The following is a 17,092-nucleotide window of genomic DNA, read 5'->3' as shown; positions in this document are numbered from 1 at the left end:
TCTGTTCATTGTTGTTATTCTGATGACTCAGAAGAGTCTCATCATTATCCAACACTCGAACAGCTCTGAGTCATGACTCAGCGTCTCTGGGACTTCAATCCACTGAGTGAAGGGAGTAAAAAACACACTCAATGAAGGTGTATGAGTCAGAACGTTAGAGAGACTCTGGATTCACCTCCCGAACACGATTTATTTAAAGAGATTTAAAAGTCTGAATGAATAAAAGGTTCAAAGAGTGTTTGTCTTCCTCTTTTAGAACAATCAATCCTGCAGCAGGTAAACAGGCTGTAACGCCTGCAGCAGGTAAACAGGCTGTAACGTCTGCAGCAGGTAAACAGACTGTAACGTCTGCAGCAGGTAAACAGACTGTAACGTCTGCAGCAGGTAAACAGACTGTAACGTCTGCAGCAGGTAAACAGGCTGTAACGTCTGCAGCAGGTAAACAGGCTGTAACGTCTGCAGCAGGTAAACAGGCTGTAACGTCTGCAGCAGGTAAACAGGCTGTAACGTCTGCAGCAGGTAAACAGGCTGTAACGTCTGCAGCAGGTAAACAGGCTGTAACGTCTGCAGCAGGTAAACAGGCTGTAACGTCTGCAGCAGGTAAACAGACTGTAACGTCTGCAGCAGGTAAACAGGCTGTAACGTCTGCAGGTAAACAGGCTGTAACGTCTGCAGCAGGTAAACAGGCTGTAACGTCTGCAGCAGGTAAACAGACTGTAACGTCTGCAGCAGGTAAACAGGCTGTAACGTCTGCAGCAGGTAAACAGGCTGTAACGTCTGCAGCAGGTAAACAGGCTGTAACGTCTGCAGGTAAACAGGCTGTAACGTCTGCAGCAGATAAACAGACTGTAACGTCTGCAGCAGGTAAACAGACTGTAACGTCTGCAGGTAAACAGACTGTAACGTCTGCAGGTAAACAGGCTGTAACGTCTGCAGGTAAACAGACTGTAACGTCTGCAGGTAAACAGACTGTAACGTCTGCAGGTAAACAGGCTGTAACGTCTGCAGCAGGTAAACAGACTGTAACGTCTGCAGCAGGTAAACAGACTGTAACGTCTGCAGCAGGTAAACAGACTGTAACGTCTGCAGCAGGTAAACAGGCTGTAACGTCTGCAGCAGGTAAACAGACTGTAACGTCTGCAGGTAAACAGACTGTAACGTCTGCAGGTAAACAGGCTGTAACGTCTGCAGCAGGTAAACAGACTGTAACGTCTGCAGCAGGTAAACAGACTGTAACGTCTGCAGCAGGTAAACAGACTGTAACGTCTGCAGCAGGTAAACAGGCTGTAACGTCTGCAGCAGGTAAACAGGCTGTAACGTCTGCAGCAGGTAAACAGACTGTAACGTCTGCAGCAGGTAAACAGGCTGTAACGTCTGCAGGTAAACAGACTGTAACGTCTGCAGCAGATAAACAGACTGTAACGTCTGCAGCAGGTAAACAGGCTGTAACGTCTGCAGCAGGTAAACAGACTGTAACGTCTGCAGGAGGTAAACAGGCTGTAACGTCTGCAGCAGATAAACAGACTGTAACGTCTGCAGCAGATAAACAGACTGTAACGTCTGCAGCAGGTAAACAGGCTGTAACGTCTGCAGCAGGTAAACAGACTGTAACGTCTGCAGCAGGTAAATAGGCTGTAACGTCTGCAGCAGGTAAACAGACTGTAACGTCTGCAGCAGGTAAATAGGCTGTAACGTCTGCAGCAGATAAACAGACTGTAACGTCTGCAGCAGATAAACAGACTGTAACGTCTGCAGCAGGTAAACAGGCTGTAACGTCTGCAGCAGGTAAACAGACTGTAACGTCTGCAGCAGATAAACAGACTGTAACGTCTGCAGCAGGTAAACAGACTGTAACGTCTGCAGCAGGTAAACAGACTGTAACGTCTGCAGCAGGTAAACAGACTGTAACGTCTGCAGCAGGTAAACAGACTGTAAAGTCTGCAGCAGGTAAACAGGCTGTAACGCCTGCAGGTAAACAGACTGTAACGTCTGCAGCAGGTAAACAGGCTGTAACGTCTGCAGCAGGTAAACAGACTGTAACGTCTGCAGCAGGTAAACAGACTGTAACGTCTGCAGCAGGTAAACAGACTGTAACGTCTGCAGGTAAACAGGCTGTAACGTCTGCAGGTAAACAGGCTGTAACGTCTGCAGCAGGTAAAAAGGCTGTAACGTCTGCAGCAGGTAAACAGACTGTAACGTCTGCAGCAGATAAACAGGCTGTAACGTCTGCAGCAGGTAAACAGACTGTAACGTCTGCAGCAGATAAACAGACTGTAACGTCTGCAGCAGGTAAACAGGCTGTAACGTCTGCAGCAGGTAAACAGACTGTAACGTCTGCAGCAGGTAAACAGGCTGTAACGTCTGCAGCAGATAAACAGACTGTAACGTCTGCAGCAGGTAAACAGGCTGTAACGTCTGCAGCAGGTAAACAGGCTGTAACGTCTGCAGCAGATAAACAGACTGTAACGTCTGCAGCAGGTAAACAGGCTGTAACGTCTGCAGCAGGTAAACAGACTGTAACGTCTGCAGCAGGTAAACAGGCTGTAACGTCTGCAGCAGATAAACAGACTGTAACGTCTGCAGCAGGTAAACAGACTGTAACGTCTGCAGCAGGTAAACAGACTGTAACGTCTGCAGCAGGTAAACAGACTGTAACGTCTGCAGCAGGTAAACAGGCTGTAACGCCTGCAGGTAAACAGACTGTAACGTCTGCAGCAGGTAAACAGGCTGTAACGTCTGCAGCAGGTAAACAGACTGTAACGTCTGCAGCAGGTAAACAGGCTGTAACGTCTGCAGCAGGTAAACAGACTGTAACGTCTGCAGCAGGTAAACAGACTGTAACGTCTGCAGCAGGTAAACAGACTGTAACGTCTGCAGCAGGTAAACAGACTGTAACGTCTGCAGCAGGTAAACAGGCTGTAACGCCTGCAGGTAAACAGACTGTAACGTCTGCAGCAGGTAAACAGGCTGTAACGTCTGCAGCAGGTAAACAGACTGTAACGTCTGCAGCAGGTAAACAGGCTGTAACGTCTGCAGGTAAACAGACTGTAACGTCTGCAGGTAAACAGACTGTAACGTCTGCAGGTAAACAGGCTGTAACGTCTGCAGCAGGTAAACAGACTGTAACGTCTGCAGCAGGTAAACAGACTGTAACGTCTGCAGCAGGTAAACAGGCTGTAACGTCTGCAGCAGGTAAACAGGCTGTAACGTCTGCAGCAGATAAACAGACTGTAACGTCTGCAGCAGGTAAACAGACTGTAACGTCTGCAGCAGGTAAACAGACTGTAACGTCTGCAGCAGGTAAACAGGCTGTAACGTCTGCAGCAGGTAAACAGGCTGTAACGTCTGCAGCAGATAAACAGACTGTAACGTCTGCAGCAGGTAAACAGGCTGTAACGTCTGCAGCAGGTAAACAGACTGTAACGTCTGCAGCAGGTAAACAGGCTGTAACGTCTGCAGCAGATAATCAGACTGTAACGTCTGCAGCAGGTAAACAGACTGTAACGTCTGCAGCAGGTAAACAGACTGTAACGTCTGCAGCAGGTAAACAGACTGTAACGTCTGCAGCAGGTAAACAGACTGTAACGTCTGCAGCAGGTAAACAGGCTGTAACGCCTGCAGGTAAACAGACTGTAACGTCTGCAGCAGGTAAACAGGCTGTAACGTCTGCAGCAGGTAAACAGACTGTAACGTCTGCAGCAGGTAAACAGGCTGTAACGTCTGCAGCAGGTAAACAGACTGTAACGTCTGCAGCAGATAAACAGACTGTAACGTCTGCAGCAGGTAAACAGACTGTAACGTCTGCAGCAGGTAAACAGGCTGTAACGTCTGCAGCAGATAAACAGACTGTAACGTCTGCAGCAGGTAAACAGGCTGTAACGTCTGCAGCAGGTAAACAGACTGTAACGTCTGCAGCAGGTAAACAGGCTGTAACGTCTGCAGCAGGTAAACAGACTGTAACGTCTGCAGCAGGTAAACAGGCTGTAACGTCTGCAGCAGGTAAACAGGCTGTAACGTCTGCAGCAGGTAAACAGACTGTAACGTCTGCAGCAGGAAAACAGGCTGTAACGTCTGCAGCAGGTAAACAGACTGTAACGTCTGCAGCAGGTAAACAGACTGTAACGTCTGCAGCAGGTAAACAGGCTGTAACGTCTGCAGCAGGAAAACAGGCTGTAACGTCTGCAGCAGGTAAACAGACTGTAACGTCTGCAGCAGGTAAACAGACTGTAACGTCTGCAGCAGGTAAACAGACTGTAACGTCTGCAGCAGGTAAACAGACTGTAACGTCTGCAGCAGGTAAACAGACTGTAACGTCTGCAGCAGGTAAACAGACTGTAACGTCTGCAGCAGGTAAACAGACTGTAACGTCTGCAGCAGGTAAACAGACTGTAACGTCTGCAGCAGGTAAACAGACTGTAACGTCTGCAGCAGGTAAACAGACTGTAACGTCTGCAGCAGGTAAACAGGCTGTAACGTCTGCAGCAGGTAAACAGACTGTAACGTCTGCAGCAGGTAAACAGACTGTAACGCCTTCAGCAGGAGCAGATAAACAGGCTGTAACGTCTGCAGCAGGTAAACAGGCTGTAACGTCTGCAGCAGGTAAACAGGCTGTAACGTCTGCAGCAGGTAAACAGGCTGTAAAGTCTGCAGCAGGTAAACAGGCTGTAAAGTCTGCAGCAGGTAAACAGGCTGTAACGTCTGCAGCAGATATTGTTCTCTCCAAGGTGAGTAAACTGTCTACCTTCCCTGAGCTCTGTCTCTGTCTTTCATTATTTCTCTCTTCCTTCTTCCATACCTCTCCTCATTGGCCCAGAGACACCTTGTTTATTTACTTTGACTTGTCTTGCTTTGTTGTGGGCCAGGAGTCCCTTTCAAGTCTGTATTTAATTTAGAGTAAAAGCAGGCGGGGATGCAGATAAAATGTGGTGAAAATCGAAAGAGAGAGAGTAGAAAAGAGCTGACAGGCACAGGAGAGCGGCGCATAGTTTTAGACTTCAATATGTAATAAAAGGAGAAAAGAATTCAGGATATCCTCGGGTCAGAAAACTCAGTCTGTAAAGTTTATCCGTCTTTTCCTCAGAATACTTTCAATTTGTCCTAAAACACATCACATTAGCATTAGAAGGATTTCTTCTGTTCTTTCTCTCAACATTATTTTAATACTTTCATCTCACAGAGCTTTTCTGCTCCTCTGTATAATGAGGCAGCAGACGTGCGTGTTATCTCCGAGTGTGGAGCATTATTCATTTATGGGAGGACACAGTGTGGGTTAGGGTTAGTTGTGTGTGTGTGTGTGCGTGTGTGCCTGATGGGATGACTGTGTCATGCTAATGTACTTAGCATCTACGACTGAACGAGGAGATTCTGCATTCATGAGAGCAAACTGCCATCTCACATAACACGAGACTGACTTCTCTTTTTGTGCAGAGCGTTGACCTCGTCCTGCACCCAGCTCAGCACCCGTACACCCACTCCCCGTCCCCACAGCCCAAGGGGGCGGAGACAAAACCAGCAGACCATGTGGTCTGATATGTCATTAAACCGTCACACAGATTTTTGACCCATAAATAAAAGTATCAGCAACAAGAGCAACACGACAAGGAGAAACACACCAGAGTCCGAGCAGACAACACGACTCTCATGGATCCTGATGTGGAGCCAGAAAGACTTTCTCTCTTTTTATATACTCATGAAGTTGTGTTGTTGTTGTTTTTTTACGTGTCTATTTTTCAAACTGGCGGTTCTGTTTGTGGGAGTAATGAGGCGGTCACTGAGGACGGCAGGAGCTGGGCGAACGTTCACACGCAGCGCTGTCAGGCTTTTAATCAAAGATATGAAGCGTGACCAGCTGCTGCTGTTCTTCTGAGTCAAAATCAGGTAAAACAAATATCGTCCAAAACTAGACTGATGATAAAATCAGCCTCTATACATAGAATATTATTATTTTACAAGTGAACCACAGTTTGTACACATGAACGTTTGAAGTCTGAGTTTCGTCCCCCGTGTGTTCCTGCAGGGGGCGCTGGAGTCCCCCGTGTGTTCCTGCAGGGGGCGCTGGAGTCCCCCGTGTGTTCCTGCAGGGGGCGCTGGAGTCCCCCGTGTGCTCCTGCAGGGGGCGCTGGAGTCCCCCGTGTGTCCCTGCAGGGGGCGCTGGAGTCCCCCGTGTGTTCCTGCAGGGGGCGCTGGAGTCCCCCGTGTGCTCCTGCAGGGGGCGCTGGAGTCCCCCGTGTGTTCCTGCAGGGGGCGCTGGAGTCCCCCGTGACAAACCGTTACACGGCGCCCACCTGTCAATCAGCTCAGCTACACGCCTTGTTGTGAATAACTCTGATCCTTCATCCAATCAAAACTGCTGAGTCATCAAAACATTCCCCCCGTACAGTGTGTGTGGATGGAGACATGAGCTAATCACACCTATTTGGTTTTTTGAAGCAGGCTGTAAACATGTTCATGTCTGCTGTAAAAACAGGCTGTTTGAATGGGTGTGTATGTGACTTCCTGTGCTGCTGCAGCCAGCCTCTAGTGGACACTCCAGGAACTGCAGCCAGCCTCTAGTGGACACTCCAGGAACTGCAGCCAGCCTCTAGTGGACACTCCAGGTACTGCAGGATGTTACACTTCAGCATCGGCTTCATGTTTCAACACTGGAGGCTGCTGCTTGATGTTGACCACATTGTATGCTCTGTGTTTGGATGTTTCTGGCTGAAATGCACTCTGGGAGTTGGAGTATAATTCAACCTGATGCATACAGGTTAGTTAAACGAAGTCTTGAGATAATGAGTGAAAGGAAAGATCAGAATAATACGAATGTAAGGTAACAAATACAAACATACAGAGTGAAAACGACAGCCACAATGAAGCAGAGCATTCTTTCACAGAGCTTTAAAACCCTTTACAGTGTCTCTGCTGCACCACAATGTCCACATTATATCAGAACTGTTTTAAAAAGTCCTTCTGATGGTAGCGTCTTCTCTGCTTTCATGTCAGAGAACGAATCTTAAATATTTGAAGAGGAAAATTAGAGAAAAATATACAGAAAATCAATCAAAATCAGGCGTAAAATGAAGCATTTGAAGAGCGATCTGAGAGTGGTGATGAAAGTTAAACGTCTTCTTTCACATCTGAAATCTTTGAGCTCTCTGTGTTTCTTCAGTTTGATAAAGAAAAGCTTTTAAATCAGGATTAAAGTGAGATTGACAGAAACCCAAGAACCTGAGCGAGAGAGAGAGAGAGAGAGACAGAGAGAGAGAGAGAGAGAGAGAGACAGAGAGAGAGAGAGAGAGAGAGAGAGAGAGAGAGAGGGAGAGAGAGAGGGAGAGAGAGAGAGAGAGACAGAGAGAGAGAGAGAGAGAGAGAGAGAGAGAGGAGAGAGAGAGAGAGAGAGAGAGAGAGAGAGGGAGAGAGAGAGAGAGAGAGAGAGAGAGAGTAAGAGAGAGAGACAGAGAGAGAGAGAGAGACAGACAGAGAGAGAGACAGAGAGAGAGAGAGAGAGAGAGAGACAGAGAGAGAGACAGAGAGAGACAGAGACAGAGAGAGACAGAGAGACAGAGAGAGAGAGAGAGAGACAGACAGAGAGAGAGACAGAGAGAGAGAGAGAGAGAGAGAGAGAGAGAGACAGAGAGAGACAGAGAGAGAGAGAGAGAGAGAGGAGAGAGAGAGAGAGAGAGAGAGAGGAGAGAGAGAGGGAGAGAGAGAGAGAGAGAGAGAGACGCTCGGTTTGGTGTCTGTAGCTCAATTAGTCATTCGTGCCGGCAGCAGTCGAGTGCTGCAGATCAATATGAGGGTTAATAGCTGCAACAGGCTACAGACAACAAGCTCTTTATATGAAACCTATTTGGTTTCTCAGTCGATATTTGGCTCATGATTGTTTCTGTGTGTCTGTTACTCATTTCTTTCTCTTATAGTTATCTCAGAGTTATTCTCTGCTATATAGAGACACAAGGTCGGTGAAGACAGAAACGCTGTGAGCGAATCCTCTCTTCCTCTTTGGTAATTATGAAACGTGTAATAAACAGAGCCTGAGCGAGCAGCTCACCTGACGCTCTGTTCAAAACGAGCACGTTTCAGGTTTTTCTAATTACCCGATAAAGAGTGTCTCTGGAGGGGGAGATTTCCACGGCTCTGTGTCCCGCATTAAAAACCATGAAAGTATGCAAATAATGTGCTGAGTAAAGCAGGTGCTTCTGCAAACAGCTCGTTATAGAAATGAAGTGGTGTAGTATTTAGCTAAGGCGCTGAGGAGATGTGGAAACTGTTGAACATTTGACATGTTTGCAGCTGTTCCCAGAAGCTTTAAGTCATTCTGATCATTTCAGAAAACTCAGCTGAAATAACCATCTTCATGTGAGCATGAACTCATTCTTTAAACCTTATTTAAGCCTTTCTTAAGACTGGAGAAAATCAAATTTAGCTCTGATTTAGCTGAGATGTTAGCTCTGATTTAGCTGTGATGTTAGCCCTGATTTAGCTGAGATGTTAGCTCTGATTTAGCTGAGATGTTAGCTCTGATTTAGCTGAGATTTTAGTCCTGATTTAGCTGAGATGTTAGCTCTGATTTAGCTGAGATGTTAGCTCTGATTTAGCTGAGATGTTAGCTCTGATTTAGCTGTGATGTTAGCTCTGATTTAGCTGTGATGTTAGCTCTGATTTAGCTGAGATTTTAGTCCTGATTTAGCTGTGATGTTAGCCCTGATTTAGCTGAGATTTTAGTCCTGATTTAGCTGTGATGTTAGCTCTGATTTAGCTGAGATTTTAGTCCTGATTTAGCTGTGATGTTAGCTCTGATTTAGCTGTGATGTTAGCTCTGATTTAGCTGTGATGTTAGCTCTGATTTAGCTGAGATTTTAGTCCTGATTTAGCTGTGATGTTAGCCCTGATTTAGCTGAGATTTTAGTCCTGATTTAGCTGTGATGTTAGCTCTGATTTAGCTGAGATTTTAGTCCTGATTTAGCTGAGATGTTAGCTCTGATTTAGCTGAGATGTTAGCTCTGATTTAGCTGAGATGTTAGCTCTGATTTAGCTGTGATGTTAGCTCTGATTTAGCTGTGATGTTAGCTCTGATTTAGCTGAGATTTTAGTCCTGATTTAGCTGTGATGTTAGCCCTGATTTAGCTGAGATTTTAGTCCTGATTTAGCTGTGATGTTAGCTCTGATTTAGCTGAGATTTTAGTCCTGATTTAGCTGTGATGTTAGCTCTGATTTAGCTGTGATGTTAGCTCTGATTTAGCTGTGATGTTAGCCCTGATTTAGCTGTGATGTTAGCTCTGATTTAGCTGTGATGTTAGCTCTGATTTAGCTGTGATGTTAGCCCTGATTTAGCTGTGATGTGATAGAATATTAGGCCTCTTTCTGCTTATATTCAATGTGCTTATTGCAATAAAGTTTCATCACCCGGTCCAAAGTAAAGGTTTGATATTTACAGTTTAAATTATGTTCATTCACATTTATATTATATCAGTTATTATATCATGTTTTACTCTAAGTCTTTTAATCTAATTGTTTGAGATTTCAGTTCAGAGGTTAAAGGTATTCTGTGACGAGGGCTTGCAGAAGTGAGTGCACATCTGATGTTTCATGTGGCCCTTTAAAATAAATCACTCACCACCAAATCAAACATAGGTTTAATTTAAGGCCCTGAATAGTTAATCACTCATCCACATTGATAGGTTCAGTGGGCCTTGATAGATAATCACTCAAATGGTTTGTTGCTTAAAAGGAAATGATGACTAGACTAGACATCTTCCTGTGAGAAGAAACATGCCAGGCAGGATGTGTCTTCCCCTACAGAAGGTGAATGATGCACCAATGAGAGAAGCAGAACCAAACATCAGGAGGCGCATAATCTGGAAAGCTGCCCAATCGGAGGAAGGACACCGCACATTCTCAAATGCATAATTTTGTTAGATAATCTCTGTCTAATGTATAAAAGGGTTCAGGGAAAGATAGTCGTGGTTCAGACTTCGTGAACTGACCAGGTATCTGTCTGTGGTCAGGGACGCGTGGTTTGAACCCAGAGACTCTGAAACTTCTATTCTTGATTCATCAGGTTAATAAACTCTGTTAACCTGAAAAAGACGCCTCCAGTCATTCCTCTCATCCCATCAAAAGAATGCGCAGAAAGATTTGAGGTAATTATTTAAAGGAGTCAGATTTCTATTAACAACATAGGAAAAGGATCAAATAGCAACTTTTATCCTTCAGATGCTAGCCCTGATTTAGCTGTGATGCTAGCCTGGGTTTAGCTGTGATGTTAGCTCTGATTTAGCTGTGATTTTAGTCCTGATTTAGCTGAGATCTTAGCTCTGATTTAGCTGTGATGCTAGCCTGGGTTTAGCTGTGATGTTAGCTCTGATTTAGCTGTGATGTTAGCCTGGGTTTAGCTGTGATGTTAGCCCTGATTTAGCTGGGATGTTAGCTCTGATTTAGCTGTGATGTTAGCCCTGATTTAGCTGTGATGTTAGCTCTGATTTAGCTGTGATGTTAGTCCTGATTTAGCTGTGATGCTAGCCCTGATTTAGCTGTGATGCTAGCCCTGATTTAGCTGTGATTTTAGGTCTGATTTAGCTGTGATGTTAGCCCTGATTTAGCTGTGATGCTAGCCCTGATTTAGCTGTGATGTTAGCCCTGATTTAGCTGTGATGCTAGCCCTGATTTAGCTGTGATGTTAGCCCTGATTTAGCTGTGATGCTAGCCCTGATTTAGCTGTGATGTTAGCCCTGATTTAGCTGTGATGTTAGTCCTGATTTAGCTGTGATGTTAGCCCTGATTTAGCTGTGATGTTAGCCCTGATTTAGCTGTGATGTTAGCCCTGATTTAGCCCGTCATTGTACTGACCTGGATAGTAAGCCCGAGTTGCTCTGTGTTTCCTTAGTTCAGAAAAGTTTCCTTTGATTCAGCCGGCCGGATGAGCTCAAACATCTCAGACATGTTTGTGAACAGAACATTTTGCTGGCATTAAAATGTATAAGATGAATATGAAGGTAGTTTTAGTTGACAGGGTTAAACACACACACTTCAGGCTGCTGGAGGAGAGACAATATGAGGCATAATAACTGATACAATAACTCTGCTTTTCATTTGCATCTTGGCCGCAGACTCTCCCCAGGTCGTGCGCTCGCTCATAAAGCAGCTCCGTCCTCTTTTATTGGTCGACAGAAAAGAGGAGCAGGTGATGAAACTCCTCAGGCGGTTTATGTTCACAGGGTCAGCTGGATGGAAAGGAAGTTTGAGATCTTCACACGGACTCAAAGGCCGACTTCACGAGCGCATTCAGTCCGTCAGACGGGGCACTAAAAGGCGGAGTTATTGGCCCTTTAAAAACGGAGCCATAAATCAGCTCACTTTACAACACCTGTTCACTGGAGACTCGCAGATACAAATATTTCATCTCTACTCTTTCTACTTTCACCTCCAGCTCATGTAACTATCTGAGCTCTTTACATTCTCTAGACTTGAACCTTCAGTGCTTTAAAGTGAAGTTTATGTTCATGCTGCGTCACTCCTGAGCACTAACTAATACTGGTATCATTAAAGCTTTAGGGCTGTCTGGGAGAAACAAGCAGGAAGTCTAAGCAGCCAACATGGCCGACATACGACGAGCAGCAGATTCCGAGCAGAGAGATTAAGCTTGATTTTGAACCTCACATACGCATAGACAACCAGCTGAATCGTGAACATGAAGGTTATATACCTGCAGGCGTACAACATGTGTTTGGTGAGGCTGATTTTATGTGTTCATGTACGCGTAGTAAAACGTATACTCAGGGATTTAAACGTATTTAAGTTTCTTCACATATGAGCTGAGTGAGTTCAGTGAGGGTGGTTTCACATTAGGGACTCAGGCCTGGATCTGAGTAAACTTGGCTCAGCTACTGCGCCCAAGTCCACGTGAAGCATGCAGCACCTCTACTTCACACTCTGTACATGTGAAGCATGCTGCACCTCTACCTCACACTCTGTACATGTGAAGCATGCTGCACCTCTACCTCACACTCTGTACATGTGAAGCAGCATGCAGCACCTCTACCTCACACTCTGTACATGTGAAGCATGCAGCACCTCTACCTCACACTCTGTACATGTGAAGCATGCTGCACCTCTACCTCACACTCTGTACATCTGAAGCATGCTGCACCTCTACTTCACACTCTGTACATGTGAAGCATGCAGCACCTCTACCTCACACTCTGTACATGTGAAGCATGCAGCACCTCTACCTCACACTCTGTACATCTGAAGCATGCAGCACCTCTACTTCACACTCTGTACATGTGAAGCATGCAGCACCTCTACCTCACACTCTGTACATGTGAAGCATGCAGCACCTCTACCTCACACTGTACATGTGAAGCAGCATGCAGCACCTCTACTTCACACTCTGTACATGTGAAGCATGCAGCACCTCTACTTCACACTCTGTACATGTGAAGCATGCAGCACCTCTACTTCACACTCTGTACATGTGAAGCATGCAGCACCTCTACCTCACACTCTGTACATGTGAAGCATGCAGCACCTCTACCTCACACTCTGTACATGTGAAGCATGCAGCACCTCTACCTCACACTCTGTACATGTGAAGCATGCTGCACCTCTACCTCACACTCTGTACATGTGAAGCATGCAGCACCTCTACCTCACACTCTGTACATGTGAAGCATGCTGCACCTCTACCTCACACTCTGTACATGTGAAGCATGCAGCACCTCTACCTCACACTCTGTACATGTGAAGCATGCTGCACCTCTACCTCACACTCTGTACATGTGAAGCATGCTGCACCTCTACCTCACACTCTGTACATGTGAAGCATGCAGCACCTCTACCTCACACTCTGTACATGTGAAGCATGCAGCACCTCTACCTCACACTGTACATGTGAAGCATGCAGCACCTCTACCTCACACTCTGTACATGTGAAGCATGCAGCACCTCTACCTCACACTCTGTACATGTGAAGCATGCTGCACCTCTACCTCACACTCTGTACATGTGAAGCATGCTGCACCTCTACCTCACACTGTACATGTGAAGCATGCAGCACCTCTACCTCACACTCTGTACATGTGAAGCAGCATGCAGCACCTCTACTTCACACTCTGTACATGTGAAGCATGCAGCACCTCTACCTCACACTCTGTACATGTGAAGCATGCTGCACCTCTACCTCACACTGTACATGTGAAGCATGCTGCACCTCTACCTCACACTCTGTACATGTGAAGCATGCTGCACCTCTACCTCACACTCTGTACATGTGAAGCATGCTGCACCTCTACCTCACACTGTACATGTGAAGCATGCTGCACCTCTACCTCACACTCTGTACATGTGAAGCAGCATGCAGCACTCCTTCAAGCAGAATTGTGACCTAATTCAGTGTTTGCTTTGATTTCTTTGAGAACAGCCAGCTGCACTCTGAAACATCCAGATACTGAGTGTGATCATAAATCTAATGCTTTTCATGTCTAACAAACTTTATTATGGATGCATGAGGAAGGAGTTTCTTGTCTGACCTCGATCATTATGGAATAAAGTTTATTTTCTCTCGCTGATCAAAGTTCTGGTCCTAAAATGTCTGTAAATACATCTTCTAATTTGAGAACAAAAAAAGGTACAAAATGAGCACCGACTTTGACGACAGTGAGAAACTTTTGTCTGCCTGCTACATTCATGAAGATTCATGAAATGTCAAGTAACTCATGTGTTAGCACGTGATCAATAAAAGCTGTTCAGTGGAATACAGTCATGAACACAGCAGCTTGAATCTGTTTGTCTCGTGTTTAGCAGTTTTAGCGTCTGCAGGAAGTCGTCTGACCCAAGTTCTGTCTCAGCTTTGATACGAAAAAATCTATAAATCCATCGCGTCGTCGTCTATCTTCAAGTTAGCTTCACAAGTTTGAACCTTACAAACCCATCTCAGCTAGCACCAAATAAATGAGCCTCCAATGTGGACATTTAGCCACGGCCTGTAGTCGTCATAGTAACAGGTATAAACGCAAACACATACTCCACATGCTAACAGTTAGCTAACAACGGGCTGTAGTCGTCATAGTAACAGGTATAGACGCAAACACATACTCCACATGCTAACAGTTAGCTAACAACGGGCTGTTGTCATCATGGTAACAGGTGTAAACACAAACATACTCCACATGCTAACAGTTAGCTAACAACGGGCTGTAGTCATCATGGTAACAGGTGTAAACACAAACATCGTCTCTCAAAGGGGGAGGAGTTAATGTGTGAGCCTCCTTCTGTCTGCTCTGGAGCAGCTCTTCAGTGTTCAGCAGGTGTTACTTTCTTTAAATCAAACCAGGCCCGCCCCTCCCTATACACGCAGAACACGCGCTGTGCGCAGGGCCCCGGGATCCATGGGGGGCCCCATTTTGCACAAGTAGATTGAATTTCCCTCGGGATCAATAAAGTATCATCATGCTCTGCAAATGCGCAAAGGATGCGCGTGCATTTTGCCGAGAGGCGTGCGTAGAGCACCGCCACCAAGTCAGCCCGAGGCTGGAGAGAGGAAAAAGAGACGCAATGATTGACAGCGTGAAGCATCACCATCTGACCAATCAGCGGTCAGGTGGGCCGGCAGGCAGTTGTTTGCAGGTAGAGAGAGAGAGAGAGAGAGAGATGACTTCCAAACGTCCATAGACTGGTGTAGTTTTGAGTCCTAAAACCAGGAAGTGAGTTAGCATGTTAGCGCCGTGGTTCTAACCTCTAAAAGTCTAAATGTGTATTTTGAATGTGTTTGTGTTTAGACTGAAATAAGGTCTGTGGTTAACACAAGCTGAGGAGATGTTGATGTTTTATTAGACGAGATAAACTACGTTAGCTAAGACCCCACTTGTGACTTTTAAAGTTTTTATGCGAACTTTAAACAGCGGTTGCTAACGAGTAGCTAACTGAAACTACAGTGGTTGTCATGGAGACATTAAACGTCATCACACTGAGAACTCTCTCCCTAATCCTCCTTACAGCCTCTAGTCATGTTTTTCAGTGTTCTTGTAAATATTAGCTTAATAAACAACTTATTAAGCTAACGTTTAGCTAGCTTGTCAAATCCGCTGATTAGATCGATGAAGCATAACGGTCATGACGTCATCATAAACCGACCGCGGTGTAGTTAGCTTGTAGCATAACGTTAGCTTTTTACTTCTCTGGGCTGCATTAACTCTTCAAACTTCATATAAATGATGTTCATCTGTAAAGATTATCAACTGAACTAAACAGCATCAGAAACGTGTGTTTGACACACAGATTATTTTCTGCAATGATCCAAAATCCAATGCAAAAATCCCAGAGACAGATTTACGTAGGAACCACTGGCGCCATTTTTTCGGGTTGGCCTACAGAAATACGTCATTACTATACCGTCTACACGATTGGGGAGCTAGCAAAAGAACGAAAAAGTCCAAACAAGAAGAGGCTCGTGTTTGAAGGTGGATATGTTGTTGAAATAACAAAGAATAAACTTAGTGGCATATAAACATAAACTGCTAGCATGTCTGCTCGTGCTAATCATGAGACAGAACAGATGATAGTTGTGTCTAGATGTCGACTGGAGATTATATTTTCAAGCGGCCCTGATGACCATTTATTTAATATTTTCAGCTTTATTGAAAAAAAGGAGTTTTTAATTGAGCAGTTGGTGGTCATATGTTGACTCAGGTTTATAACCTATCAATCTATGCTTTTATTGTTCCACTGTTGATAGAGGCTGTTCACTTGATTCGTTAGTAATTGTAATTTATTATTATTATTATTATTATTATTATTATTATTATGATGTTATTGGAAGGGGGGCCCCAAAATGAAATCCTGCTAAGGGCCCCCACTTGGCCTGGGGCGGCCCTGAATCAAACAATACGAAAAGAAACCTGAAAGAGAAGAAGACAAGGCTGCTGACGGAGGGTGAAGAAAAACGCTGCAGAAGAAGAACAATATGATGCACTTTACAGCCGGGAGGAACGCTCGGCTGGGTTTCGATTTTTGTTCAAACGTTCACTCATGTGTCTCGGCCTTGAAGCACCGAGCGTCAGTGATAAAATGAGACAGCAGGAGTTCAGAGAGGTGCGTCCACTCACCGTTAAAGCTGACGTTGCGGATGTACTTGAGCAGTTTCTTCCCTCCGGCCAGCTCCATCTCGGGGCAGATGCCCGAGTTCTCCGGACACAAGTCCCTCTGCATGTTGTGGAGGGCGTGAGCCATGGAGTACACGGCATCGATCACAAACTGGACCTTTCCCTCCTGCTCGTACTTTGAGTCAATGCCGATACGCTCCTGACCTGAGAGAGACAGACACACAGAGATGACTCCATGCTGACAGCGGGGGACGCTCACATTCACATACATGAAGTCCCTGCTTTCATTTTCAACCTGCTGCAAAGATCAGATGTGAAATCATTTCATACACTTTGTGAAAAGGTCACATGTCGAGTCCAGTTCCATGTGGACACATGGGGGGGGGGGGGTCAGACACTGAGACAAACAGGACGTCCTCCATGGCGTGGGGAAGTCTGTGAGTCTGTCAGTGTGTATCCACAGCTGTTTGTTTGTGCTTCTCATATCAGAGCTCATTACAGAGACAACAGCTGAGCAGCTTTTCATTTACAACTCACAACATTAACGTTAATTAACTGCAGCCGATTACATCAGTCAGACAAACAGGAGAAGTCAGGCACACGAGTGGACGCGTAACACACACACACACACACACACACACACACACACACACACACGGACAGATAAACACTCATATACACACACACACACACACACACACACACACACACACACGGACAGATAAACACTCATATACACACACACACACACACACACACACACACACACAGAGCCACATGCTCACACACACACACACACACACACACACACAGAGCCACATTCACACACACACAGACAAACATACAGAGCCATAAGCGCACACACACACACACACACACGGACAGATAAACACTCATATACACACACACACACACACACACACACACGGACAGATAAACACTCATATACACACACACACACACAGATAAACACTCATATACACACACACACAGATAAACACATGCACACA

General features: G+C 45.5%; 1 protein-coding gene across 1 annotated transcript in view; it reads right to left on the bottom strand.

Moving 5' to 3' along the window:
* LOC306819424 (metabotropic glutamate receptor 7-like) overlaps positions 1-16,353 on the bottom strand; it is a gene marked incomplete at its 5' end in the record, with an annotated part of 81,511 nt that extends 65,158 nt beyond the window's left edge. Inside the window, one exon of the mRNA XM_079373223.1 lies at positions 16,086-16,353. Within this exon, the coding sequence (XP_079229349.1) occupies positions 16,086-16,353 (268 nt within the window). The remainder of the gene's footprint in view (positions 1-16,085) is intronic.
* Positions 16,354-17,092: the final 739 nt, after the last annotated feature.

Source organism: Symphodus melops (assembly GCF_947650265.1).
Source record: "Symphodus melops genome assembly, contig: scaffold_98, whole genome shotgun sequence".
NCBI lineage: Eukaryota > Metazoa > Chordata > Actinopteri > Labriformes > Labridae > Symphodus > Symphodus melops.
Note: the sequence above shows the minus strand (reverse complement) of the source record. Positions and strands in the feature narration are given on the sequence as shown.